This window comes from Hirundo rustica, chromosome 3 (genome assembly GCF_015227805.2).
Source record: "Hirundo rustica isolate bHirRus1 chromosome 3, bHirRus1.pri.v3, whole genome shotgun sequence".
Lineage (NCBI taxonomy): Eukaryota > Metazoa > Chordata > Aves > Passeriformes > Hirundinidae > Hirundo > Hirundo rustica.
In genome coordinates this window covers 116,359,830-116,385,869 of record NC_053452.1, presented here as the reverse complement: position 1 = coordinate 116,385,869, position 26,040 = coordinate 116,359,830, and the positions used below count along the sequence as shown (strand labels likewise).

General features: G+C 54.2%; 1 protein-coding gene and 1 long non-coding RNA gene across 2 annotated transcripts in view; one reads left to right on the top strand and one right to left on the bottom strand.

Moving 5' to 3' along the window:
* Positions 1–580: 580 nt before the first annotated feature.
* On the bottom strand, positions 581–7,686 carry LOC120749977 (uncharacterized). The gene is made up of 4 exons (XR_009207609.1): positions 7,469–7,686; positions 4,566–4,696; positions 4,389–4,485; positions 581–739 (listed from the first exon to the last, which is right to left on the bottom strand). It is a non-coding gene; the product is annotated as an uncharacterized LOC120749977 (long non-coding RNA).
* RAB10 (RAB10, member RAS oncogene family) overlaps positions 6,496–26,040 on the top strand; it is a 49,463-nt gene continuing 29,918 nt past the window's right edge. Inside the window, exon 1 of the mRNA XM_040058071.2 lies at positions 6,496–6,983. Coding sequence (XP_039914005.1) covers positions 6,857–6,983 — 127 coding nt within the window. The 5' untranslated portion in view covers positions 6,496–6,856. The remainder of the gene's footprint in view (positions 6,984–26,040) is intronic.

Here is a 26,040-nt window from a genome sequence, read left to right as displayed (position 1 = left end):
GTTCTGCTCCCACAGGTTCTGTTCTCCCACAGGCTGTGTTCTCTTCCCAAAGGTTGTGTTCTCCTCTCAAAGGTTGTGTTCTGCTCCCACAGGTTCTGTTCTCCTCCCAAAGGTTCTGTTCTCCTCCCAGAAGTTCTGTTCTCCTCCCACAGGTTCTGTTCTGCTCCCAAAGGTTCTGTTCTGCTCCCAAAGGTTCTGTTCTCCTCCCACAAGTTTTGTTCTCCTCCCAAAGGTTCTGTTCTCCTCCCACAGGTTCTGTTCTCCTCCCACAGGTTCTGTTCTCTTCCCAAAGGTTCTGTTCTGCTCCCACAGGCTGTGTTCTCTTCCCAAAGGTTCTCTTCTCCTCCCACAGGTTCTGTTCTCCTCCCAAAGGTTCTGTTCTGCTCCCACAGGTTCTGTTCTCCCACAGGCTGTGTTCTCTTCCCAAAGGTTGTGTTCTCCTCTCAAAGGTTGTGTTCTGCTCCCACAGGTTCTGTTCTCCTCCCAAAGGTTCTGTTCTCCTCCCAGAAGTTCTGTTCTCCTCCCACAGGTTCTGTTCTCCTCCCAAAGGTTCTGTTCTCTTCCCAAAGGTTCTGTTCTCTTCCCAAAGGCTCTGTTCTCTTCCCAAAGGTTCTGTTCTCTTCCCACAGGTTCTGTTCTCCTCCCAAAGGTTCTGTTCTCTTCCCAAAGGTTCTGTTCTCCTTCCAAAGGTTCTGTTCTCCTCCCACAGGTTCTGTTCTGCTCCCAAAGGTTCTGTTTGCTGGAACAGAACCTGGGGGTAAATCCCCGTTTCAGGAACCCCAAGCTGCCTTTCTTGTTCCCCTCACGTGCCTGGGAGATGGGTGAGGGAAGGAGGTGAAATCCAGAGTGGGGAGAGCCTGGCAGCAGCGCTAGGAGCCGCTCCAAACACCAGCCTGTGCTGCCACTGCCCCCAGAGCCTCAGCAGGAGCCCCTCGGTGTGGCTGTGGGGGTCAGCTGGAGGCAGGAAGGGTGGCTGGAGGCCTGGTGAGACCCAGCAGCATTTTTGCAAAAGAGAAAATCGGTGTGGAAGAAAAAAATCCTCCCCTTCTTGCTGCGCTGTCATTTCCTCTGCTGAGGAACTTTACATTTGGGCTTTCCTGGGGCGTCTCAAAAAATTCACCAGAGCTGGGAAAGGGGCTGAGCCTGGAGAAAAGGAGGCTCAGTGGGACCTTGTGGCTCTGCACAAGTCCCTGACAGGAGGGGACAGCCAGGGGGGGTCGGGCTCTGTTCCCAGGGAACAGGGACAGGACACGGGGAAATGGCCTCAGGCTGGGCCAGGCCAGGCTCAGCTCGGACAGCAGCAGGAATTTCCCCATGGAAAGGAGGCTCAGGCCTTGGCAGTGCCCAGGGAGGTGGAGATGCCCAAGGAATTCCTGGATGTGGCACTCAGTGCTCCAGGCTGAGGACAAGGTGGGGACCAGGCACAGCTTGGATTTGATCCGCTGGGAGCTCTTTCCCAACCCCAAGGTGTTACCCTGGTTTTTCTGAGCCTTTTGATTTTCTTAAATGGAGTCAGATCTTTTTAGTTATTGTACAATATTAAGAGCAGTTTTCTACCTTTCCCACAGATGTAACATAAACAAATCCTTTGTTTTTCATTCTCTGTCCTTTGTTTGCCTATTTCTAACCTGAAAACAATTGTAACTGACAATTGGTCTGGCCACTGAGGCTGAGGGGTGGAAACCCCAAAAAGCCAATCTTCTGCTAGACCCACAAATGTATAAAAAGTAAGAAATAAACAAAGGGGTCTCTTCTCTCTGCTCTCTCAGCTGGGAGCTGGATCGGAAGAATCTCTGCGAAAATCTCTTGTCTGTGTGTGATTGCTTTGTGTGTCTCGGTGACACCAAGGATTCTGTGATTTTGTGTAATCTTTTTTGAGTTCTGCCCTGATGATGACTTAAAATAAGTGTCTGGAGTTCAGAGCTCCTGCTCTGGTGTCCGGGGTGCTGTGGACACCCCTGCTAACAGGACAACGCTGTAGAGCAGCAGATGGAGCAAATTCAACCTTTTCTGTTCCTCCTCAGCCTACACCCTGAGCATCTGGGGCTGTTTAACAGCTCCCTCGGGGCTCCTGTCCTTACACAAGTTTGGGATCCACACACTCCTGAAGCAGGGGGAACTGGAGGTGTCCATGGGCTGGGAGGGTCTGTGCTCTGTGGGAGCTCATCCTCTGAGGGGAGCAACCAGGAATGGTGGCCGCAGAACCTCCTCAGACGGCCTGGTCCCCTCAGCCCGGCCCTGCCTCGGCTCGGGGAGGAGCTGGAGAACACAGAGCAGCTTGTTCCCAGCGGCTCCTGGATGACAAAGGCTCTTCCATCCCTGCTCTGTGAGGCTGTGAGTGAGTAACCAGCGAGCCCAGCGTGTCACTGCCCTGCTGGGCCAACCTCCCGTTGCACAACCGGCTGGTGATTCACAGCTCTGCCCCACGGGGACAGCTGCAGGGCACCCCTGCAGCGTGGTGTTGCAATTCCTGCTGCTGGGCTGTCCCTGCAAAACCCAGGAAGAGGATGCCAGGTCCTGCTGGCTCTCTCTTTACGCCTCATTCCTCCTCATTTGGTAATTTCTCCTCGTCACAGATCAGTGTCCTCTGGGGATCAGGACAGAAGATCCTGGGAAAGATGTGGGGGGAAGAGCTGTGGGAGCTGTTCCACCTCTGCTTGGACATCTCCAAATCTCCTAGTCCTGCAGCGATGGTCTCCTGACTGAGCCACCAAAGGTGTCTTTGTCCTTGGTCTGGCATCTCCTGAGGGATTGCTCCCACAGGACATGTTAATTACATTTAACAATTTGACACAAGGGCCAGCCTTACACAAGGGACAGAAAACATTTTGTCTTGCTTGCAGAGGGATATGTGAGGTTCTCAGGAGGAAATTCTTCCTGGAAAGGTGGTCAGGCGTTGGAAGGGGCTGCCCAAGGAGGTTTGGAGTCCCCATCCCTGGAGGCATCCAAGGAATTCCTGGATGTGCTCTGGGCTGGTGACAAGGTGGTCAGCGGGCACAGCTTGGATTGGGATGTCTGGGAGGGCTTTTCCAACCTCTGTGTCGTTCCACTTCCCCTCCAGGATCCCAAAGATAACCTTCCCTGAAGTGTTGAAGCCCATGAGCAAGCTATCTAGGACAAAAGGCTCTTGCAAAAAGGGGTGTGAACACCCAGAGCTGACAAACCTCCCAGGAGCGCCTGGAGCCACCGGGCCGTGGTTCCCAGCGGCACTGCCAGTGCCACAGAGCTCTCCAGGGGCACAGGAGCTTTCCCCTTCTATCTGCTCAGTCACAGAGGAAGTGTTTGTGCGGCGCCTTTACACCGCTCGAGCAAAGCGCTAAAAATAACCCGGCGCCGCGAGGCCGCAGAGTCCTGCGCGTGCTGTGTCAGCGCCGGGGCTCAGGCTGCAGGGACACAGCCCACGGCGCCGAGTGCAGCCCGCCCTGAGCTCACAGCGGGGCCTGGGCACGGGCACGGCCTGTGGGAAAGCTTCTCACAGAGTCCCTGAGCTGGAAAAGCCCTCCCAGATCGTGGAGTCCCAGCTGTGCCCGATCCCCACCTTGTCCCCAAGAGGGACCTCCAGGTGACACCTCCAGGGCTGGGCACTGCAAAGCTCCCTGGGCACTGCCAAGGCCTGAGCCCCCTTTCCATGGGGAAATTCCTGCTGCTGTCCGAGCTGAGCCTGCCCCGGCCCAGCCTGAGGCCATTTCCCCTTGTCCTGTCCCTGTTCCCTGGGAGCACAGCCCGACCCCCCCTGGCTGTCCCCTCCTGTCAGGGACTTGTGCAGAGCCACAAGGTCCCACTGAGCTTCCTTTTCTCCAGGCTCAGCCCCTTCCCAGCTCCCTCAGCCTCTGCTGGGGCTCCATTCCCTTTCCCAGCTCCCTCAGCCTCTCCTGGGGCTCCATTCCCTTTCCCAGCTCCCTCAGCCTCTCCTGGGGCTCCATTCCCTTTCCCAGCTCCCTCAGCCTCTGCTGGGGCTCCATTCCCTTTCCCAGCTCCCTCAGCCTCTGCTGGGGCTCCATTCCCTTTCCCAGCTCCCTCAGCCTCTGCTGGGGCTCCATTCCCTTTCCCAGCTCCCTCAGCCTCTCCTGGGGCTCCATTCCCTTTCCCAGCTCCCTCAGCCTCTGCTGGGGCTCCATTCCCTTTCCCAGCTCCCTCAGCCTCTGCTGGGGCTCCATTCCCTTTCCCAGCTCCCTCAGCCTCTCCTGGGGCTCCATTCCCTTTCCCAGCTCCGTTCCCTTCCCTGCACACGCTCCAGCCCCTGCAGGTCTCTCCTGTCAGGAGGGTTCCAGAGCTGCCCCAGCCACTGGAGGTGCCCCAGCAGTGCCAGCACAGGGGACAGGCACTGCCCTGGCCCTGCTGTCACCCCAGAGCTGGCACAGCCCAAGATTCACTGGCCACTTGCCTACCTGGGCACCCCTGGGCTCGTGTCCAGCCGCTGGCTCAGCACCCCCAGGGCCTTTTCCAGCCTTCCAGCCCCTCTGTCCCCGCATGAGTTAACTCATCCTGCAAACAGCGGGAAATTACTGACAGCAGGATACTTAATTATGACAGTAAATTGCAGTTGGCAGTGTGCTGGATCGTACCATGGCACAGCTTGGGATTCAATGTGAGAGGAGCGTTGGGTCTGTGCAGAACCTGTGATGAGGCATCTCCAGCATTTCCAGTGCTTTAGTGGGGGCTCCACAACCTGGCTCTTGCAAGAAAGTTTGCTCCCCTGTGTGGGAAAAGCAGGAGGAACTGAAAGGGAATTCCCCATGTCCAGATTTCCGCAAGCTCCATTGCAAATACACCAGGTGCAGGAGGTCCTTGGGCGCCGCGTGCTGGGTCAACACCCGAGCCATTCCCTCCAGTTCATCCAGGGAATGCTGGTGGGTGAGAGGCTGGACATGCCCTGGCAGCTGGAAATCCCCCAGTCCTGGGCTGATCCCCCAGTGTGGGCAGCAGGGGAAGGGGGGATTCTGACCCCGTGCTCAGGTGAGACCCCACCTGCAGAGCTGCCCCAGCCCTGGGGCCAACAGGACAAGGACCTGGAGCTGCTGGAGAGAGCCCAGAGGAGCCACGGAGCTGCTCCAGGGCTGGAGCCAGGCTGGGAGAGCTGGGGGTGCTCACCTGGAGAGGAGAAGGATCCAGGGAGAGCTCCGAGCCCCTGCAGGGCCTAAAGGGGCTCCAGGAGAGCTGGAGAGGGGCTGGGGACAAGGGCTGGAGGGACAGGACACAGGGAATTGCTTCCCACTGCCAGAGGGCAGGGCTGGATGGGATGTTGGGAAAGCATTGTTCCCTGGCAGGGTGGGCAGGCCCTGGCACAGGGTGCTCAGAGCAGCTCTGGCTGTCCCTGAATCCCTGGCAGTGCCCAAGACCAGGTTGGACATTGGGGCTTCAAGCAGCCCGGGATAGTGCCCCTGCCTGTGGCAGGAGGTGGCACTGAACGGGTTTTGATGTCCCTTCCTATTTAAACCTTCCCACGATTCCGGCAGTCTCCGCTTTGCAGCGCCGCTCCGGCCGGAGTCCCCTCAGGGCTCTCTGTGCCCTCACGCCTGCGCCGCCAGGGGGCGCCTCCCGCCCCGCCCGCTCTCTGCCCTCCCCGTGATGACGTCACTGCCAGTCCTGAGGGAGGAGGCGCGCGCAGCCAATGGGAGCGCGGAGAGCGCAGGGAGGGGGCGGGGCTTTGGCCGGCGCAGGGGCGGGGCCGGCCGGCGGTGACGTCATCAATCGGTGGTTCTGCGGACCCGCGGGGAGGGATCGCACCTGAGCGGGGCAGAGCGGGGAATGTCCGGGAATTGGTTCCAAAAAACCCCATCCAACCCTGTCCTCTGGCCGTGGGAAGCCATTCCCTGTGTCCTGTCCCTCCATCCCTTGTCCCCAGCCCCTCTCCAGCTCTCCTGGAGCCCTTTTAGGCCCTGCAGGGGCTCTGAGCTCTCCCTGGATCCTTCTCCTCTCCAGGTGAGCACCCCCCAGCTCTCCCAGCCTGGCTCCAGCCCTGGAGCAGCTCCGTGGCTCCTCTGGGCTCTCCCCAGCAGCTCCAGGTCCTTGTGCTGTTGGCCCCAGGGCTGGGGCAGCTCTGCAGGTGGGGTCTCACCTGAGCACAGGGGCAAAGGGGCAGAATCCCCCCCTCCCTGCTGCCCATGCTGGGTACCAGCACGGCATACAAGGGCTTTCAGGGCCAGGGCATGTCCAGCCCCTCACCCACTAACACCCCAAGTCCTCCCCAGAGCTGCTCTCCCTCTGCTCATCCCCAGCGCCGATCCATCCAAGCGTTGTTCCGACCCAAGCGCAGCACCAGCCACTCGGTCCCGTTATAAACCCCACGGCATTCTCGCTCCCGTAAAGCTCGTCCGTCTCCGGGCAGCCCCGGGCCGGGAACCAAAGCAGGGAAAAAACCACAAAAACCCACAAACACAAACCGGCTCCGGGGCCGCGCGGTGACGTCACCGGGCGGTGCGGCGGCGCGGGTGACGTCACAGCGGCGTGCGCGCGCGCGCCCCCGCCGGGCCTGCGCGGTGCGCGAGGCGGGGGAGGCGGCGCGCGCAGCCTCGGCAGCGCCTCTGAAGGAGCCGCCGCGAGCCCCGAGCCGAAGCGGGGAAGAAACCGGGAAGAGCCGGGAAGAACCGGGGCCCATCGAGCCGAGCAGAGCCGGGCGGAGTCAGCGGGGTTATGAGGGCGGGCGCCGCCGCCTCCCCGTGAGGAGCCGCGGGCGCGGGGAGCGCGCGAGGCCGCCCCGCCACAGGAAGCCATTTTGTGGGCCCCCTCCTCCTCCTCGCTCTCGTCCTCTTCCTCCTCCTCTTCGTCCTCCGCCGTCGCCGCCGCCCTCGGGAGCGGCCGGGCCCGGTGAAGGAGGCGGCGAGGAGGGGCGGCGGCGGCCGCCGCGCCCTCCCCCATGGCGAAGAAAACCTACGACCTGCTCTTCAAGCTGCTGCTCATCGGGGACTCGGGGGTCGGCAAGACCTGCGTCCTCTTCCGCTTCTCCGACGATGCCTTCAACACCACCTTCATCTCCACCATCGGTCAGTGCTTTTTCCGCCCAGCGGGGCTGCGAACCCCCCCGGTTCCCACCGCCGAACCACCCCCCTCCCCAGCTCCGTTCCCGTGTCACCCCCGGGGACCCTCAGTGTTCACCCCAGCCCCGTTATTGTGTCACCCCCCGGGGACCCGCTGTCTTATCTCCAGTCCCCCAGGGACCCCCTGTGTCACCCATCAGGAATCCCCTCTCCCCCCCCCCAGGGATCCCTATTTCTGTGTCACCCCGAGGGAGGGCCTGTGTCACCGCCGAGCCCACTCCTGTATCCCCTCAGAACGCCCCTCTGTCCCCCTGCAGAGCCGCCCCGCTGCCGCCCGCCGCCGCCTCGCTGCAGGGCAGGGTGGCTTCGGTTCCTCCCTCCCCGCAGCTCGCTCGGCGCTGGGTGACCCCGAGCGACCCTCGCTGTCCCCCCCGGCGGGGGCTGCGCTGGCAGCTCGTCCCCCACGCCCTGCGGCAGCCGCCAGAGCCCACCTGGCCCCTTCCGTCAGCGTTAATCCCTGGCCCCTGCGGGCAGCGGGGCGGTGGGATCCGCGTCCCCGCGTTTGCGCCGCGGTTGATGTGGCTCACGAACCGTCGCGCTCGTGGGTGGGGTCTGTTTGCTCGCCCAACAAAGCTGTCCTTCCCCCCCACCCGCCTTGGCCGGGCTCCTGGCGAAGCTGACTCCAGCCCGTCCTCGCAGAGCAGCTCCTGACCGAGGTAGAGCTGCTCTGACATCACGAAAAGAGGGATGTGTCTTTGCCTTTTCCGTGCCATCTGTGCCCTGGGACAGGCCTGGTACCCAGTGTCCTTCCATCCCAGGTGTATCACAGAGGTTTCGTTTGCCCTCTCCTGAAGGTCTTGTTTTGCAGAGGAAGAGTTCAGGTCAGCAGCTTCTCACCTTCTTGGTGACTGGCTCTGGAAATGAAGGGTAATTCCTGTCTCAGCCTTTTTGCTGCACCCGCTGGTGTAACACATACTGATACTGGATAAAAAAAGAAAATTATATTGAGGGGTTTGAATCAGGTCTGACTTTTGTGTTTGCTTTAAATCACTGGTCATGCAGCTGTTCACTGAGGGGACGTGGAGTGTCAGCGTAGATCTTAGTGCTGGGTGTAAGTTCACCCCTGTGCACTTCCTCATCTGTGTTGAAACATCACCCAGAAATTGCACCTCGGACTATTAACACTTAAAAATACTCTCTTAAGCAAGGCTTGGGAAATTTAAAGTGAAAAAAAAAAATCTTTATGACAACTAAGCGTCGAGAAAGTTATTGCCTAAAACCTCTTAGGGCCTCAGCTCGGTGTTTTGCGGGATTTTTGGGGGGACTGTGTGACAGCTGTTAATGCTGCCCCTTCCCATGGCATCCCCTGGCTCTGGGAGGCGGGATGGGTTTGCTGCTGTGGCCAGGGTGTATTTTGGCACTGCTTGGCAGATCCTCGCTGGGATCACATGACATTCCTTGCCTTTGGAGTTCGTTGGGAAGGTTTATTTCAATTCCCAAAGTTAAAAATAGTCAACGTCATAGTTAAGAAGTCAGCGGGCGCCCAGTGGCTCCTGCTCCAGACAACTCGTGCTTTTAATCATTAGTAATTTAGTCGTTAGCATTAGTTGGTGGTCCAGCTCTGCAGTTTTGGGGCCTTCAAGAGAAGTATCACCAAGCTGAGTAGGAAGTGTGCATGTGCAGGTTTTAGGAGTGTTTCCTACCAGTTTGACCAGTGGCTGTGCAGATTTTGAGAGTGCTTCCCACCAGTTTGACCAGTGGCTGTGCAGATTTTGAGAGTGTTTCCCACCAGTTTGACCAGTAGCTGTTTGTGCAGATTTTGAGAGTGTTTCCCACCAGTTTGACCAGTAGCTCTTTGTGCAGATTTTGAGAGTGTTTCCCACCAGTTTGACCAGTAGCTTTGCAGATTTTGCGAATGTTTCCCACCAGTTTGACCAGTAGCTCTTTGTGCAGATTTTGATAGTGTTTCCCACCAGTTTGACCAGTAGCTTTGCAGATCTTGGGAACGTTTCCCACCAGTTTGACCAGTAGCTGTTTGTGCAGATTTTGAGAGTGTTTCCCACCAGTTTGACCAGTGGCTGTTTGTTTGTGTAGTGCCTAAACTGGAAGGCAGAGGTGTTTTATTCCCTGAATTCTGAGCTGAACGTCTGGTGATGGCAGCTGTGCGCACTCCTTTGGTTACTATTTGGTGTGTCAGGTTTGTGTCTTCACAGAGGAATTCGGCAGATGTTGGGGGACAAATTGATTTTCTGTGTGGTGTTCAACTGCCCAAAGATGCCTTAAGTGTGTTGACTCCATAATCTTTCTGTAAGCTGATGTGGAAAGCCTGTGCAGACAACATCAGTTGGAAGGGAGATTCTCCATTAGCACCTTTGGAAAATACCCCATCCATGAGGGAAGAATCCAAATACCTGAGCTACCAGGTCCACTCAGTTCTCTGCGTTATTCCCGGGTGATGCAGCAATCTGGCTGAAAATGGGATTTCGAATTCCCACTGGTGACAGCCCTCACACTTCCCCAGGTCGGCCCTGCGGCAGCAGTGGCAATCCAGGAGCCTGGAAAGGGGCTTTCCACGGGGATCCCTGCTGTGGGAAATCCCAGCACAGCAGCCCTGCAGCTTTGGTTGGGTTTGGAACCAACCAGAGGAGCAGAGTTTCGGGGAAAACCTCCGGTGGAGTATTTGACCTGTAGCAACAAGGAAATGTGGTTTCCAAAGCCCTTGTGTACACAGTGGGTGACTGGATCCTTGGCTGAGGCTCTGCTGTGTTTGGATAACCCCAGTAGCTCTGATCCCTGGCTCTGGGTTTGCTCAGAGCTCCACCAGCAGCCTGGGATACACGGAACATGTACTGGAGTGTTTGGTGGGGGCTGTGAGCAGGGACTGGTTCACAGAATCCTGGGATGGTTGGAGTGGGAAGGGACCCCGAATCCCAACCAGTGCCACCCTCCCTGTGCCAAGCTGCTCCGACCTGGCCTTGGGCACTGCCAGGGATCCAGGGGCAGCCACAGCTGTGCCAGGGCCTCAACACCCTGCCAGGGAACAATTCCTGCCCCAAATCCCATCCAAATCTCCCCTTTTCCAGCTCCAAGCCACTCCCTGTGTCCTGTCCCTCCATCTCTTGTCCGAAGTCCCTCTGAGCTCTTCTGTAGCTTCACTTCAAGCCCTGGGAGGCTCAGCCTTTGGTTGGTAAGGAAAAGAAGGATCTCAAAGAATATTGAAGCCAGCCTCTGTCTAAGGAGGATGCGTGGGGAAAAGGTTTTAATTCTCTAAAACCAAAAGTCTGTTTGCACATGTAAGGGAAGACGCTCTAACAGAGCATTTCTGCTTCACATTATTCACTTCTGTTCACATTTCATCTTTGCACATTGCCCAATCCTGCTCCGTGATGGCTGCTGGGATATAACTTACAGTCCCTGTAATTCGACATACTCTCACTTTGACTTTGTGTCACTCCAAGCTAATATTTCCTGCTAAAGCAGCAGTTAAGCTTCTGGATGTGCTCAGGTGCCAGCGTGAGTGATTTCATTGCCCCGTCTCAGGCACTATAAATATTCCAGATGGCATTTCTGCAAGAAATCCCGGAGTCATTGTAACCTCCCTGGAGGGGGCAGGGCCTCGGCCTCCAGCGCTGCTTTGTATTTCCTACAAAAAGGAATAAATCTTGGAAGGCTCAGTCCATCGCAAACCGCTTCGAATTTGAACTGTTCTTCAGCGATTTCCCGGTGCAAAAATCATTTTTTTATGGTGTTTGGTTTTGAGGACTGTGGTGACTTCTCAGCTGTGCTCCTGGCTGGGTCAGGGAGTGGTGGTGCTCCTCCTCGTTTTAGTGCTCTCCCTAATCTGCTACCAGCAGATTGTCTTTATTTTGAATGTTTAAAATGTCAGGATAAGTAACTTCCAGGCAGCGTATCCTTGAGATCTTAATTTTTAATATCGTTTTATTGGCGTTCAGTGGGTCAGGGAGTTGATGGTTTGAAGTGAGCTGTGGGTAAAGGAGCCGTAGGAGCTGTGCACACTTTGTGGAGCTCCCCAGGGTCCAGCCTTTGGCACCTGGGAGCAGGGAAGGAGGGAGGGAGACTCTTCTGGCCGGGATGGCTGTGGAAAAATTTGAATGCCAGAGCTGAGCCTAAGCCTGTAATCACTGTTGTCTGACTAAGTCCGATGCAAATGAAGATGAGTCACAAAAAATGTTTTCCCATGAAATCTCAGGAGAACAAAGGGTGTGTGAGTATTGGGAGATTCCTCCCAGTGCTCCTGATGGGGGTAAAACTTCCCTGGATCTTAATTCCTCCTGGAAGTGCAGCTGTATTTTGTATTCCTGAGCTTTACTCACCTGGCTGCAAGTTTACAAATCCAGAGATAAAAACCAGTGATTTTTGAGGTTTGTTTTATTTTGAACACAACCAAAGCTGTGCTAGGAGCATGCAAAACTGTAACTCTAAATGTGGGAGTATAGAAAAACTACTTGGATTAATTATTTCTTTTGCTTTTATTAGAAGTGGGTTTTGAGTTGAAACCACTTGCTTTGAAATTGCTTCATATTGGCAAATTCAAGCAGTGAAGTTTTTAAAAATTAGTCCTCAAGTAACAAATCCCAGTTAGTTTGTGCATCCTGGGAGGATTTGTTCACTCAGGATTGTGATTGGAAGGAAGGAAGGATCCCCAAGTAAAGAATGGGGAAAAACCTGGCAGATTTTGGGAAACAAATGATGGTTTGAAGGGTGAAGATGCTGTTGCTGTGCAGGGGTTCCAATGAAGTTTGAAAAATGAGCAGTTTTAGAATTCAGAGAAGAAATGTTTCTACAACAGCTGGAAGTACTGGTTTGCCTGTTCCCTGAATTTGTGGATGTCCCATCCCTGGCAGCGTTCCAGGCCAGGCTGGACAGCACTTGGAGCAGCGTGGTCTGGTGGAAGATCTCTCTGCCCCTGGCAGGGAGTGGAATGGGATGAGCTTTAAGGGAAAAGCTTTTCCAACCCAAAGCATACCACGATCATCTCCCTTTTTTGTATCCTACCTACAGCCTACAGGAGCAGCAGCAGCTGTCAATTGTGTTCACGTTGTGGACTCAGACTGCTTCTGACTCCTGGCATGGAGCAGATGAATTAGACCAGGAAAAATCCCAATAAACCCTGATCCCGACTTCTGCTCAGTCATTTCCGTGACCTGAACCCGTCAGGCAGCAGGAAAGGCCAAAGTCATTTCCAGAACTGGCTGCCAGGGGAATTCTGGAGGGGAAAAGATGGGTGGGTTCAGAATGAAAGTAGAAAATGGAAGTGGAGCTGTAGCTGGGCATTGGATGCTGTGCTCTGGTTGCAGGCTGGAGCTCAGGAATCTCTTGGCTGCTGGAGGTTGGACAAGTATTGTTTGGCCTGGAGAGGGGTTTTCATCTCCTCTCCTCTCTGCCTGCTGGGACACCCAGGAGAAAGGTTACAGAGCGAGCTGGGCTTGTGTGGTGCTGTACGAGGAGAGTGGTTTGGTTTTGGTTTTGTTTGGTAGGGTGTTTCGGGGGTTTTGTGTCGGAGTGTTTGGGGATTTTTTATTTTTTTTTTTCCTCATTTAGGGCAGTGAATAATGAGCAGCAGTTTTGCACACGCCTCACAGAGCTGATGAGAAACTGGGGATGGCTGTGGTGAAGAGCTTGAGGAACTGAGCTGGCTGGAAACTTCTTTGTGTAACGTGGCTGTTTTTTCAGCTGAGCTGGATCAGTTCCCTGATGGGACTCCTTACTTACCCTCCAGATCTCTGCTGGTGGAGTGATAGGGCAGCAGGGGACATGGAAACAGCAGAGTAGGTGGTGCTTGTACTCAGAATTCCAGGATCACTGAGGCTGGAAAAGCCCTCCCAGCCCATTGAGTCCAACCTGTGCCTGATCCCCACCTTGTCCCCAAGAGCTCTGAGTGCCACATACAGGAATTCCTTGGACACCTCCAGGGCTGGGCACTGCAAAGCTCCCTGGGCACTGCCAAGGCCTGAGCCCCCTTTCCATGGGGAAATTCCTGCTGCTGTCCGAGCTGAGCCTGGCCTGGCCCAGCCTGAGGCCATTTCCCCTTGTCCTGTCCCTGTTCCCTGGGAGCACAGCCCGACCCCCCCTGGCTGTCCCCTCCTGTCAGGGACTTGTGCAGAGCCACAGGGTCCCACTGAGCCTCCTTTTCTCCAGGCTCAGCCCCTTCCCAGCTCCCTCAGCCTCTGCTGGGGCTCCATTCCCTTTCCCAGCTCCCTCAGCCTCTGCTGGGGCTCCATTCCCTTTCCCAGCTCCCTCAGCCTCTGCTGGGGCTCCATTCCCTTTCCCAGCTCCCTCAGCCTCTGCTGGGGCTCCATTCCCTTTCCCAGCTCCCTCAGCCTCTGCTGGGGCTCCATTCCCTTCCCAGTTCCGTTCCCTTCCCTGGATATGCTCTAGTCCCTGCAGGTCTCTTGTCAGGAGCTGCCCTAGCACTGGAGGTGCCCCAGCAGTGCCAGCACAGGGGATGGGCACTGAGAGCTTCCCTGTGAAAATTCCCTTTCTGACTGCAGTTCCACATTAACAAACCCCTTGGCAGCAGTTCCAGCCTGGCCTTCCCTCCTCCCTGCCCCCAGTGTGAAACAAACCCTAAACCAGGCTTGCTGCTCTCCTGGTGCCGTTTCTGTCGGTGCCTCGGGCTCCGTGAAGGACACGAACACTGCGGAGCTGCTTCCTCGGGCGCAGTCCTGCGCTGGCAGCCCCGCTGCTCCCGTGTCCTTGCACTGACACGCTGCTGACGTGCAGCTGAAACTCACGGGCAGCTGCTCCCCAAATGTGCTGAGCACCACCAGGAGCCCTGCAGGGGAAGGAGAGTGCCCAGGTTGGCTGCTCCAGTTAAACCAGTGCTGTTTCCAGGAGGGGACTGAGCTGTCACTTCAACAGCGACAGAGACGAAGAGTTTGGCGGTCGCTGATGTTTTCTAGGGTGTGTTCAGATTTGGAGCACGGGCCTGTAGCTTCTTGTGGCAGGCTGTGTCATCTGTGGGCTGCCTGGGAATTTTCAGAGGCCAAACAAAATGTCTGTTGGTGTTGGTAGAAACTTGTTCCAGAGCTCCTAAAGCAGGAGCTCAGCCTTTGTTTTAAGTAGCCAGTGATTCATTTCTAGTGCCTTGTTGAGTGATAAACAGGACTGGGAGGTGCAGAGAAGTGATTTCCTCTTGACTCCTTGGTTTGTGTCTGTCGAAAGAAAATCTGTTACGCTCTTGCAGAAGATTTTCTTCCCTGGGAGGGAGGGGAGGCCCTGGCACTGGTCGCCCAGAAAAGCTGGTGCTGCCCCTGGATCCCTGGAGCTGTCCAAGGCCAGGTTGGACTTGGAGCACCCTGGGATAGTGGAAGGTGTTCCTGCCCGTAGCAGGACGTGAAATGGGGTGAGCTTTAAAGGTCCATTCCCGCCCAAACCATCCTGCGATTCAACAATTCTCTTTATCCGGAGAAAACACTTGATCTCTTCCGCTCTTCAAGTCAATACTGATATTTAATTACGGAATCGATTGAGAGCCCCTTGATGAAAACCTCATCAGCGGATAGGAAGAATCAACCCTGCCTGCAAGGGTTTTAGGCAGATGTTGCTGCCTCTGAGAGGTTTTACCTTGCCCTTTTTCCTGTCCCTGCTCCTGCAGCCCTGGAGCAGGGCGTGTGCTCTCCCTCCCTGCCCTGGGTGCCCACAGCTTTCTCCCTGCTCCTCCTCCCTGGAGCACGGAGAGCCGGCGTGTCGCTGCTTGTTGGGGAGCTGGAGAACCTCCAGAAGGATGCTGGCTGGCAGAGGGCTGCTCTGCCAGGAAAATTCATCCCACCTGAGCTTGAGAAATGCTCCGACAGGACATGGGAGCAGAGCAGGCTGCACGGATTCTCCGTGGCTTTTTGATGGCACAAAGTAGAGGGGGATTTCAGCCTTGGTTTGTGTAGCTCTTTACGGGGGGGGGTGAAGTGCTTCAGAAATGCTTTGTGAAAAACCGGCTTGTCAAATTCCTGGTGCTGAGGGAATTCCCTGCCTGGCCCTGGCGAGCAGGGAAGAGACCAGAGCTGCTCTTGCGAGTTGTCTTGAATGTCTGGTGTTTCGGTGCAGCTCAGCTGTGTGGGTTTTCCTTTCTGTGTGGGTTTGACTACGAGTCTTGTGTGGGTTTAACTAAAGTCTCTGCATGTTTTGGTTTTGCTATGTAGCTAAAACAACTCCAGGCTTTCTCTCCCACTGGGATTGTGACTGTTCTCTGTAACCTGGAGGAGAAACACTCGTTTGTGTCTTGCATTTCCAAAACCCGGCTTCATGCTCCCAGAGAGCTGCCTGCTTGCCTGAGAGCTGATGGGTATGAAATATCTCCAGTGATATCCATACCTGTAGAGCTTTTTCCTCAAGGATGCTTCTCAAACCTGGTGTGCTTTCATTTTTGGATCCACTGAAGCTGTCGTTGGACTAGGAGGAGTGCTGGAAACGGCCTCTTCCCAAACCCGTGGCTCTGGTGTGGCGTGCTGCTGTGTGCACCGGGAGTTCCTTTGGTGCTGGAGGGGCTGGGGTCAGCATCGTGCTTGGGGAGGCTGGCCTGGCCTGAGATCTGCGCTTCAGAACCCTTAAAAGCCGTGCTTCCAAAGGTGGGTGGTGCTCTGCTAAGTTCAGGTGTCATCTCAGCGTGTCCAGGTGGGTCAGGGTAAATCCAACTTCCCATAAATCCACCTTCTGGATTTACGGAAGGTTCAGGAAAGCTGGGCTTTGTCATGGCTCATCTGCACTTTACAAGAGGAAGCTCTTGCCCAGGTTGTTCCTGGTCCCAAATAAGTTACTCTGCCCCTGGGATGGTTTTGTCTTAAGTGGGTCTCACCAGCATTGTAATCTACAGTAAATGTGATTTTACATTTCCCTCCGGGTGTTCAGTTATTGACTTTGGACACCTGGACACAGGATTTGATTTTACATTTCTCATCAGGTGCTCAGTTACTGATTTTGGACACCTGGACGTAGGATTTGATTTTACATTTCCCTTCAGGTGCTCAGTTATTGACTTTGATTTGATTTTACGTTTCTCATCAGGTGCTCAGTTACTGATTTTGGACACCTGGACACAGGATTTGATTTTACATTTCCCTTCAGGTGCTCAGTTACTGATTTTGGACACCTGGACATAGGATTTGATTTTACATTTCCCTTCAGGTGCTCAGTTACTGATTTTGGACACCTGGACACAGGATTTGATTTTACATTTCCCTTCAGGTGCTCAGTTACTGATTTTGGACACCTGGACACAGGATTTGATTTTACATTTCCCTTCAGGTGCTCAGTTACTGATTTTGGACACCTGGACATAGGAACTCACCTGCTGCTGTCTGACATATTTATGTGCCAGGTGTCACCTCCTGCCCTTCTAACCATGGCCAGTCCCTGTTCTTCCTCACCACCAAACCCTTGCAGGTGACTCCCCTGAGGACCCTGCTTGGACTGCGTTTCATTACTGAAGATTTGCAATGAATGTCTGAACTTAGGCCATTGGAGTGCTGGTAGCAGTACCTACCTGCAGGATTCCAGCTCCCCAGGTAGCAGCATTGATCTCACACCTTGCAGGGCTTGCTGCAGGCTGTGTCTCATCCATCCTCTCCTCTCCCTTCTCCAGGAGGGATTGCTGTGGCAGAACGAGCTCGTTGTTGTCACCTCATCTCTGTGTGCGTGCCTGTGTCACTGGAGAGGGAGCTCAGATGTGGAGCCTCAGCACAGCTGTGTAATTGCTGGTTAGAGGAGTCCCTCCAACGCTCCTGATTTCCCTGAGCGTGCTGGGAAGTGCTTTCATCTCCAGGGAACCTTTTTGATCTTCCCAGTAAACAACAAAGTTACTTAGTTAGTTATTATAGCTACACAAATCCCTGGTGAAAGCACAGGTAACTCCTGTCTAAGTCCTTTGGGATTTGTGCTTCCTGTTGGTCTGTCCAGGACAGCAGGGAGCAGGAATGGGAGTTCTCTGGGACGTCTGCTGCATCTCATTCCTGTTTCAGTGAGCAGAAGTGCTGTGAGTTCCATCAGAAGGGCTCAGAAACTCCACCTGCAACAGCAGGAGACTGGCAGTGTCTGCTCAGCTGAGGTGGCCATGTCCCTTGGGGCGTGTGTCCCAGCTGTAGGGACGCGTCCCCATCTTCAGGAGAAGTGTCCCCATCTTCAGGACAAGTGTCCCCAGCCTCAGGGGTGTGTCCCAGTGTGCTTGAGACCTTGACCCAGCCAGAGGACAGGAGCTGGAGCTGCCTGGGTTTGATTCATGGAATGACAGAATGGATTGGGTTGGAAGGAACATTTTTCTCTTATTCCACCCCCTGCCATGGGCAGGGACACATTCCACTGTTCCAGGTTGTTCCAAGCTCCAGTCCAGCCACGGACTGTGTGAGAGAACAACACAGGATTTACAGGAAGAGAGCTGGGGTTGCAGCAGAGCTCTGGCAGCAGCGGGAGCAGCAGCCCCACAAGCCCCAGGGTGCCAAACCACAGCGGTGACAGTCCCTGTGTCACCTCTGACACCACCTGCACTTGCTCAGAGCAGGACATCTCACGCTGCCTCTGTCGCCTGCTCGTCCTGCCTCTAGCCCAGCTGCAGGGTTAGAAGCTCTTTCAAAGCTGGTGGCCACCAGCAGATGCTCTGAGGATCGTAAGGAGACCTCATCCAGCAGGAATCTCCCTTGGAAGATGGCACCCAGAGCAGCTCTGCCACACTGGGAGATGGGATCCCCACCTCAGGTCCTGTCCTGGCACCCAGCACCAGCAGCAAGGCTGAGGCAGCCCTGGAGCACGGAGTTTGTGGCTGTCACCCCGCAGCAGGGCTGTGTTCATTTGGGCTGTGTTCATTTGGGTTGTCTGGGGTCTCACTGCCCCGAGGGCAGCAGTGCCAGCACCTCTCTGCAGTTCTGCTCCAGTCACACACAACTTTACCCCAATACCCAGATGGAGTTTTCCCTGTTACAGTCAGTGTTGATCTCCTTTTGTCCTCAGCAGCAGGCTCAGGCAGCACCAGTGGGGACACAGAACCCAGGGCCTGAAGGGGCTCCAGGAGAGCTGGAGAGGAACTGGGGACAAGGGCTGGAGGGTCAGGACGCAGGGAATGGCTTGGAGCTGGAAAAGGGGCGATTTGGGTGGGACTTTGGGGCAGGAATTGTTCCCTGGCAGGGTGTTGAGGCCCTGGCACAGCTGTGGCTGCCCCTGGATCCCTGGCAGTGCCCAAGGCCGGGTTGGAGCAGCCTGGCACAGTGGGCTCTGACACAGAGCCATGGCAGGGGTGGCGCTGGATGAGCTTCAATGTCCCAACCCAAACCATTCTGGGGTTCTGGAAACCTTCTTGCAGAATACAGCAAACTGAAAAATCCAAACGCGTCTCAGCCTCCAGTGCTGCCTCGGGAGATGCCAGTGTTGAGGCCAGCAAGAAATTTTGATTCTGACTGTGTTGTGTGATGTTCTTCCAGTTGTTTCCACATTTGCAAAGGCTTTTTCTGTGAGTTCAGTTAGACTGGTGGAGTACCAATAACAGCTAAAAAAGGTGATAAAGCTGCCTGATCAATGTGATGCTTTGAGGCATTCTCATAACAATAGGCCTTTATTTCAAGGTTTTTCCCTGCTGATGAACTTGAGAGCTCTGCCACTCATCTCAGTTGTTGGAGAGCTTAGAGTTTGTGTGGGAACATCTGGTGTTCCAATATGGGACCTCCAAGGGCTGGGAGCTGGAGGATCTCTCATGGTCACACTGAGTCACAATGACTGTGCCATTTCCCTGAGGTGTAGAAATTGCTTCACTGACCCCTAGAACTTGGTGCAAACCGAAGATCAGAACCTGCTGCCGTGCTTTTTATTGCTGCTGAGGGGTTAATAAAGGAAAGGTTTTTCTGATGCGTGAGTTGCTGTTCTGTCACTGGGAACGTCCCCAGTGATGTGGCAGCTGCTGGTTAACCCCTGTGGAGTGTGTTGAGCGTTGGAGCCTGGCAGGGAACGTCCTGCAGGAGCACTGGCCACACACACAGGGCACAGGTGAGTCCTTCCTCAGCCATTTCCTGCTGGAGATGTCACCCAGCACGGGCTCAGCCCGTGCCCAGCCCTTGGTAAGCAGAGATGATGTGAGGTCACACGTGGGGTGGCAGTGCTGGTGCCTCCCTGATGGCAGCAGTGACAGAACTCCCTGCTCTGGGCAGCCTGGCTTGGGACACTCTCAGAAATAACGGGATTGTTTTGTGTTTGTGAGAACACAGACCGAGTTTTCCAGCTGTAAATCGTCACGTGTGTCCTTTTGGAGCAGCCTGGTCCGGGGGAAAGTGTCCCTGCCCATGGAACAAGGTTGAGCTGGAAGATCCTTCTCATCCCAAACTGTTCTGGGAATCCCAGTGACTCCTTTAGTGACCTCCCCAGCACAGCACCTCCTCTTGGGTGAAGCTGATGCTTTTCTCAATGAATTCACTTCCCTTCATTTATGTATTATCTGTCTTGTCCATCTGCTGAGTATGAATTAGCCAGGATAAGTGTTAGCCTGAATTTTATTTTTATGTAATTTGAGGGCAAAATTACCATTGCAGCAAGTAGTGACAAACTTTGTGTTTCATAAATAGCAGCATGTGTGAAAAGCAGATTCACGTACTGAATTTATTTTCTAGCTAACAAATATAGCTTAAGTAGGGTGAGGCATGCATGAAAACTGATTTAATTGGCCGTAATTGAACTTGAACATATTTAATTCATGTCCTTGGTGGTGTAGAGTAGAATTCCAATTGCAGACTGGGCTGTCTGGAGTCCAGACTTTTCCCTGCTGTGATTTTGGGTGTGGGACCTGATGGGTTCCTGGCAGTGGGATTCATGAGGAGATGCAGCTGCTTCATGTGATGCCCTCCCTAAAAACAGGGGCCGGTAAAGGTGCCTGGAGCAGAGTTAATTGACTCTTATTGGAAAATGAAAGATGTAATGGCAGGGAATTAAATCAGCCCTCAAACCTGGAATTAACTGACACTGAGCAGAGGTTACTGCTGCATGGGAACAGCTCTGAAGGAAGTTCTGTTTCTTGCTAGAGCTTCATTTCCTTTTTTCCCCCCCTTAGTACCTTATGAATAAAAACCTTATTGTCTGTCTTTGTCTCTTGGTATGCATAAAACATCACTAAAATAGTTCCTTTGTTCATTTTCTTTTGTTTTGTTTGTGGGAGCCTTGTGTAAGGTTTAGCTGCTGGAATAACAAAATGATCAAATTTCTTTTTTCTGGAAGAAATAACTGCTTGTGTTGAAGCTGTGGTCTCGGGGACCTCAGTGGCAGTGTAGGTGGTGTCAGCAGGAACCTGGAGCCTTCTTTCTGCACAGAGATTGTTTTTCACACAGAGATTTGAACTGTGCTTTCATGTGACTCCTGAAACTCCTTCCCTGGGGGGAATGTGGGTAAATCAGACCTCGCTGAAAGAAAACTAATGTTTGTGTGCTGAGGGCAGCTGGGGAGGAGAGGATGAGGAGGTTCCATGGATGGTTCTGGCCTCAGAAATGGCCTCAGTCCCTGTCTGTGACCAGTGACTGCCCCACAGCCATTGTGCACGTGGATATTTCCGAGGGGATGGTGCCAGGCTCTGCTCAGTGGCGCCAGTGACAGCACGAGGAGCAGTGGGCACAAACTGGAACACGAGGAGTTCCTCCTCCACGTGGGGAACAACTTCTGTCCATGGAGGGTGACACAGCCCTGGAACCTGCCCAGGGAGGATGTGCAGTCTCCCTCTCTGGAGATGTTTCAAACCCACCTGCTCCAGGTGACCCTGGTTGGAGTGGAGGATCTCCAGAGGTCTCTTCCAGCCCCAGCAGTTCTGGAATTCCCTCAGAACCTCAGTTGTTGTCTGGGATCCCAGTGTTCATCTGCATGGCTGGGGTGCCAGGTACGCTCACCGCTCCCAAAGCTTGTGGCAGCAGCTGTGCCTTGGACACATCTGCTGAGTGCGTGCTGAAATCAAACAGGTGGGATTCTGAGCTGTTGGAAGTGGCTGTCACAGCACTTGGGAAGGGCTCCATTTGATGGGGAATGCTCCATTTGATGGGAAATGCTCCGTTTGATGGGAAATGCCACACCTTGAGTATTGTGACCAGCTCTGTCCCCTCAGCCCAGGGTGGACATTGAGTGCAGTGTCCAGCTCTGTCCCCTCAGTTCAGGGTGGACATTGAGAGCTGTGTCCAGCTCTGTCCCCTCAGTTCAGGGTGGACATTGAGAGCTGTGTCCAGCTCTGTCCCCTCAGCTCAGGGTGGTCACTGAGACCCTTGAGCGTGTCCAGAGGAGGGAAGGAGGCTGGTGAGGGGCTGGGAACACAACCCCTGTGAGGAAGGGCTGAGGGAGCTGGGGTTGTTGAGCCTGGAGAAAAGGAGCCTCAGAGGTGAGCCCATCACCCTGCACAGCTCCCTGAAAGGTGCCTGTGCTCACCTGGGGCTGGGCTCTTTCTGCAGGCAGCACTGACAGAAGCACAGGACACAGCCTCAGGCTGTGCCAAGGGGAATTTAGGCTGGATACCAGGAGAAAGTTTTTCACGGCAAGAATAATAAACCTGCCCGGGGAGGTGGTGGAGTCCCCGTCCCTGGAGGTGTTTAAAAACAGCCTGGATGTGGCCCTGGGGGCCGTGGTTTAGTTGAGGTGTTGGGGCTGGGCTGGACTCGATGATCCTGAAGGTCTCTTCCACCCTGGTGATTCTGGGATTTTATGGGAAGTGCTCCTCAGCCCCGTTATCTCCTGAACTTTGCCCAGGTGCTGATACGGGGAGCGCTGGCTCAGGAATCGAACCCCCAGCTCAGAACTGTGCCACGAAACCTTGGCCCACTGGCTGAGGCTGCGCTCCTGGGAGCTGCCCTGGCCATCAGGTGACTGCTGTGGGTCGTGGCACTGCTCAGCATTCCCTGGAATGTTCCAGCAGCAGCCGGAGCTCGCCCAGGCCCCTGCCCTGTCTCTGCCAGAGTGGGAGAACCGCGTTGTCCCTAGGTGCTGCCTCTGCCTCCGCCCCAGCTGAAATCACCGAGGGTGTGTTTGTTAACTCCCCAAATTAGCATTGCCCCGGGCTGCCCGGGGAGCTTTGGAGTGCCCAGCCCTGCAGGTGTCCCAGGAATTCCTGGATGTGGCACTCAGTGCCCTGGGCTGGGGACAAAGTGGGGATTTTGGGCGCAGTTGGGCTCGGTGATCCTGGAGTGCTTTTCCAACCCAAATGATTCTGTGGTAGCTGAGTTTCTCGGGTGTGGCTGCGTGTGCTGTTGTCCCTTCCTGTGAACAGGTTGGTTTGAGCTGTTGGGGATTTAACTTCAGTCCCTTGAGTCCCTTTTCCCTCCAGCCCCCCTCAGGCAGCCACCTCTAACTCATGGTTTTGAGCTCCCACACCTTAGTTCCTCCCTTGGAGGAGCCATCACCTTTGCTTTACAGAAAAATTGAAATTTATTTGCAAAGATTAGTAACGAATTCATGAGTGGCAGTTTGTGTCCAGGTCAATTTTTGAATATTTAAACACCTGCAGCAGATGGCGTGAGGGACCTGGAACTCGAGGTTGATGTGGAAGGCTCTGTGTTGTCATCATTGAACGAGGAAGAGACATTTGGAAATCCCTCCCAGGCAGGGCTGTGGGATGAGCCCTCAGCTCCAGCTGCTGCTTGGTACCAGGGCCTTTCCCACCTCCTGGTTATTTGGATTTTATCTCCAGCTGTGGGTTTGAACAGCACTTCTCATTGTAACCCATCTATCAAACGTGACCAGTGCTGCTGGAGGAGCAGTGGCTCCAGGGAATCTCTGATTTATCAATCTCAGATTGATATTCTGCTTCCTTACAGCCCTGTGCCTTTCCACACCTAATGTGTGAATAGAATCTGTATTTTTTAGAGGAAAAAAGTCACATTCAGCGATAAAAGAATTTCCATCTGCAAGTATCCAGTGTGTAATAGCAAGGCAATGGACTTCTCCTCGTTGGAGGGAACACAGGAGGTCTCAAGGATTGCTCCTGGAAGTGATTAATGTTTTAATTTAGGTGATGAGCAGTGCAGGGGTGGAAGGTCCCCAGTGCCATGGAGGTGCTGTGCGGGGAACACGCAGCTCCCACCACCTCTGTCTCCTTGGGCACCTCATCTTTTTATTATTTTTTAATATTGCTGCCAAGCGCACTCAAAGAACTCCTGGCAGCAATCTTGCCTTTTGCAGTGACTCACCTCGGGTGTTCATTCATGATTTTTAATACAAATCCCAAAAACAGTCACAGGGCGAGTTTCAGGTGAGACTTGCAGTGAGACACTTTTGGTGCCCTGCGTTTGCTGTGCATCCCAGAGAGGGCCAATGGCAGAGATGTCACCTGCTCACAGCTCCTTTGCTGCTTTGGTGGCAACAGGAGCACTTCCAGTTAGGAATTTCCAGTTAGGGAGGGTCTCCTTCGCTCCTGGGGTTGTGTTCATCTCTGAATTGGTTGCTGCTGGAAGGGCAATATGAGATGGGTTTGGGAAGTGGGTTTGGGAAGTTCCAGTGGTGGGATGATCCCCAAATTCTTCCAACAGTGGAGATGTGGATGAATTCCCAACAAGTGGCCGTTCCCAGACCCAGGTTAGGCTGGATAACAATGGCCTCCTATTGTCTGGGGGGATTAAGCCTGGGATTTGGAGGGGAATAGAAGCCAGAGTGCTGGATTTGTCACCAAAATGAATATTCAGCGAGTCCCTGATGGGCTGCTCAGGGCTGGTTTGCACAAATCAGATCTCCCTGTACCCTGCTGGGGCTGTGTGACAGTCTCTGAGGCACACAGATGCATCCAGGAGGGGAATGTAGGTCACCCCGAGGAGCTGCTGTCTCACAGGACTGTCATCTGCTTCGTTAAGAATAGATTAATTGGGAGGAGACGATCTGGCACCGGTGCTGCTGGTGCTGCTGCTCCTGTCCCGTGTCCTGCCTTACATCACCGGCTTTGGAATTTCTCGGGATTGGTGTGGGACTGGGGAAACTGGGCCTGGAAGGGCAGTTTCCTAAAGTGCTGGGAAATGGGGGATTCAGGACACATGCAGGGGGTCTCCAAGAGGGGCTGGTAGGGCTTGAGCAGCCTCTTGGAAAGGAAGTACACTTGGGTTTAAGAATCTCTAATTTAGCAAATGTTGTGTTCAAAGCTGAAGCGCTTCGTTTGGATTTTGGGAATCTACTGCATTCCTAAAAATAGACGCTGGAATTAAATAAGTTGTTTTTTTTGAGCTACACACTCTTGTGCTAGCAAATGTCACTGGCTAAGAATCTTTAAGTTATCTTTACAGGATGAGATCTAATCATAATTCCTGTTGTTGATTTCTGCTCTACAAAACACCACATTTCAGGATCCTGCTGGTCCTGTGGATCCCCAGCAGCTGGATACAGCTATTCTCATGGGAGTTTCTCTGCCCAGAAAAGCAGTTTTGTGGAGCTGTTGCTGTCAGGTGTGGATGGATGGAGGCTGCTGACCTTGGGATAAAGCAGGGAATGTTTATCCAGGTGATAGTTCAGGGGGAGAAGCAAGGAGTGGTTGGTGAGTGGGTGATGGACTGAGGAGGGGAGGGTTGGCACCAGGGATTGGATGTAGGGAAAAAAACCTGTTAACACTGCTCATGCCATCAGCTGTGGCTGGTGGAATTAAAGCAATTAAATCTCTTGACTCTGTTCCAAGCCCAGCTTGATCCAGACCAGCTTCCCAGACAGGACCTTCACCTTCAGAGGAGAGTTTCTCCTGCCCAGTTGTGGAGCTTTCTTAGAGCACTGGAATGCTTGGCCCTGCTGATCTCGGAGATGTTTTCCAGCGTGGACAATTCCGTGGTTGTGTCCTGTCAGTGAGCTCAGTGCACATTCCCAGGGTTTCAGCTGAGGTGTGTGTGTTACTTTACCTCCTGTGAGGTGTGTGCTGCCTTTATTCAGACACAGTTTCAGGTGCTCAGTCAGTGCTGAGCTGTCACGACTTGAAACCTCGCAGAGCAGGACGAGTGAGTCCCTGCTGCAGCTCTGGTTTGCACACTCTGCACTGGGCAAAACTTCCTGCAGAGAAGGTGGAACACCTGAATTCACTGAATTTCTGCTTTGCTAACACGTCAATCCACGGTTTACTCATACCTTGAGCTCTTTGTTACGCTCTTGGGCGTGGGATGTCAGAAATGATGGCGCTGAAGGTGCACAAGAGGAGAGCAAAGCCAGCCAGGAGGCCATTCCAGTGTCACTGTGATGATTGAAAACTCTCTGGGCTGTTCCAGGGCTGCTCCTGCCTCTCCCCATGGCTGTGGGAAATGGATTTGTGGAGGATCCTGTCGAGGATTCTCTCCTGTCTGTAGAGAGCAGACATCGTTGAGAGAGAAATTGAGCTAGAAACAAGTTTCACATGATAACCTTGCAAACAGACTAGACATTTTGGAGAAATAAAACTGTGAAAGATGTGTTGTAGCAAGACCCACGTGGGGTATTTTAATAGATGATTGGCTTAGAAGCATTTAGCAGCATTGTGTGGCAAAAGCTGACAGGCCAAGAAACGCTGGTAATGTTTTGTAATTAGGAAATAGTTTGGCTTCTGGTTGTGATGGCGTGAATTGTAACATCTGCACCCTCACCCTTCTCATGAGACTGAAAATGGAATAAAAGTCTTTAAAATGCCTCTCAAGAGCCCTGTCTCCGGGTCAGAAATGGGGTTTTTCTGGCACCCAGGGTCTCTGGGAGTCCTGCTCATTTCCTGGGGCCCTCTGGCTCCCTGTGCCAAGCTCTGCTGCTGCTCTGGGCTCTGTGTCTCAGCACGTCAGGCAGGCACTCCCCATCCTGCCCTTGGAGTCCTGAGTCCCTGCAGCTTGGGAGGCTGTCAGGGAGCTCCCCATGACCTGGAGTCCTTTGGAGAGCGTTCATCCTGGGTCTGGGTAGTGTGGGAGCAGCCTGGAAGAGGGCTGGGAATGTGCAGCGTGTGGTGGGGCCCTGCATTATTTATAACCCCGGTCACAGCAGCTCTTTGTGTGGCCTTGTCTTAGGCCAGCAGCAGCGCTTGGCTTTGTCTGATCCAGGTGTTCAGGGCTTGCAGATCTCTGCTGGATGCTTGGGTTATTCAGGCAGATATTGCCAGGACACAGGGAGTGGCTTCCCGTGGGCAAAGGACAGG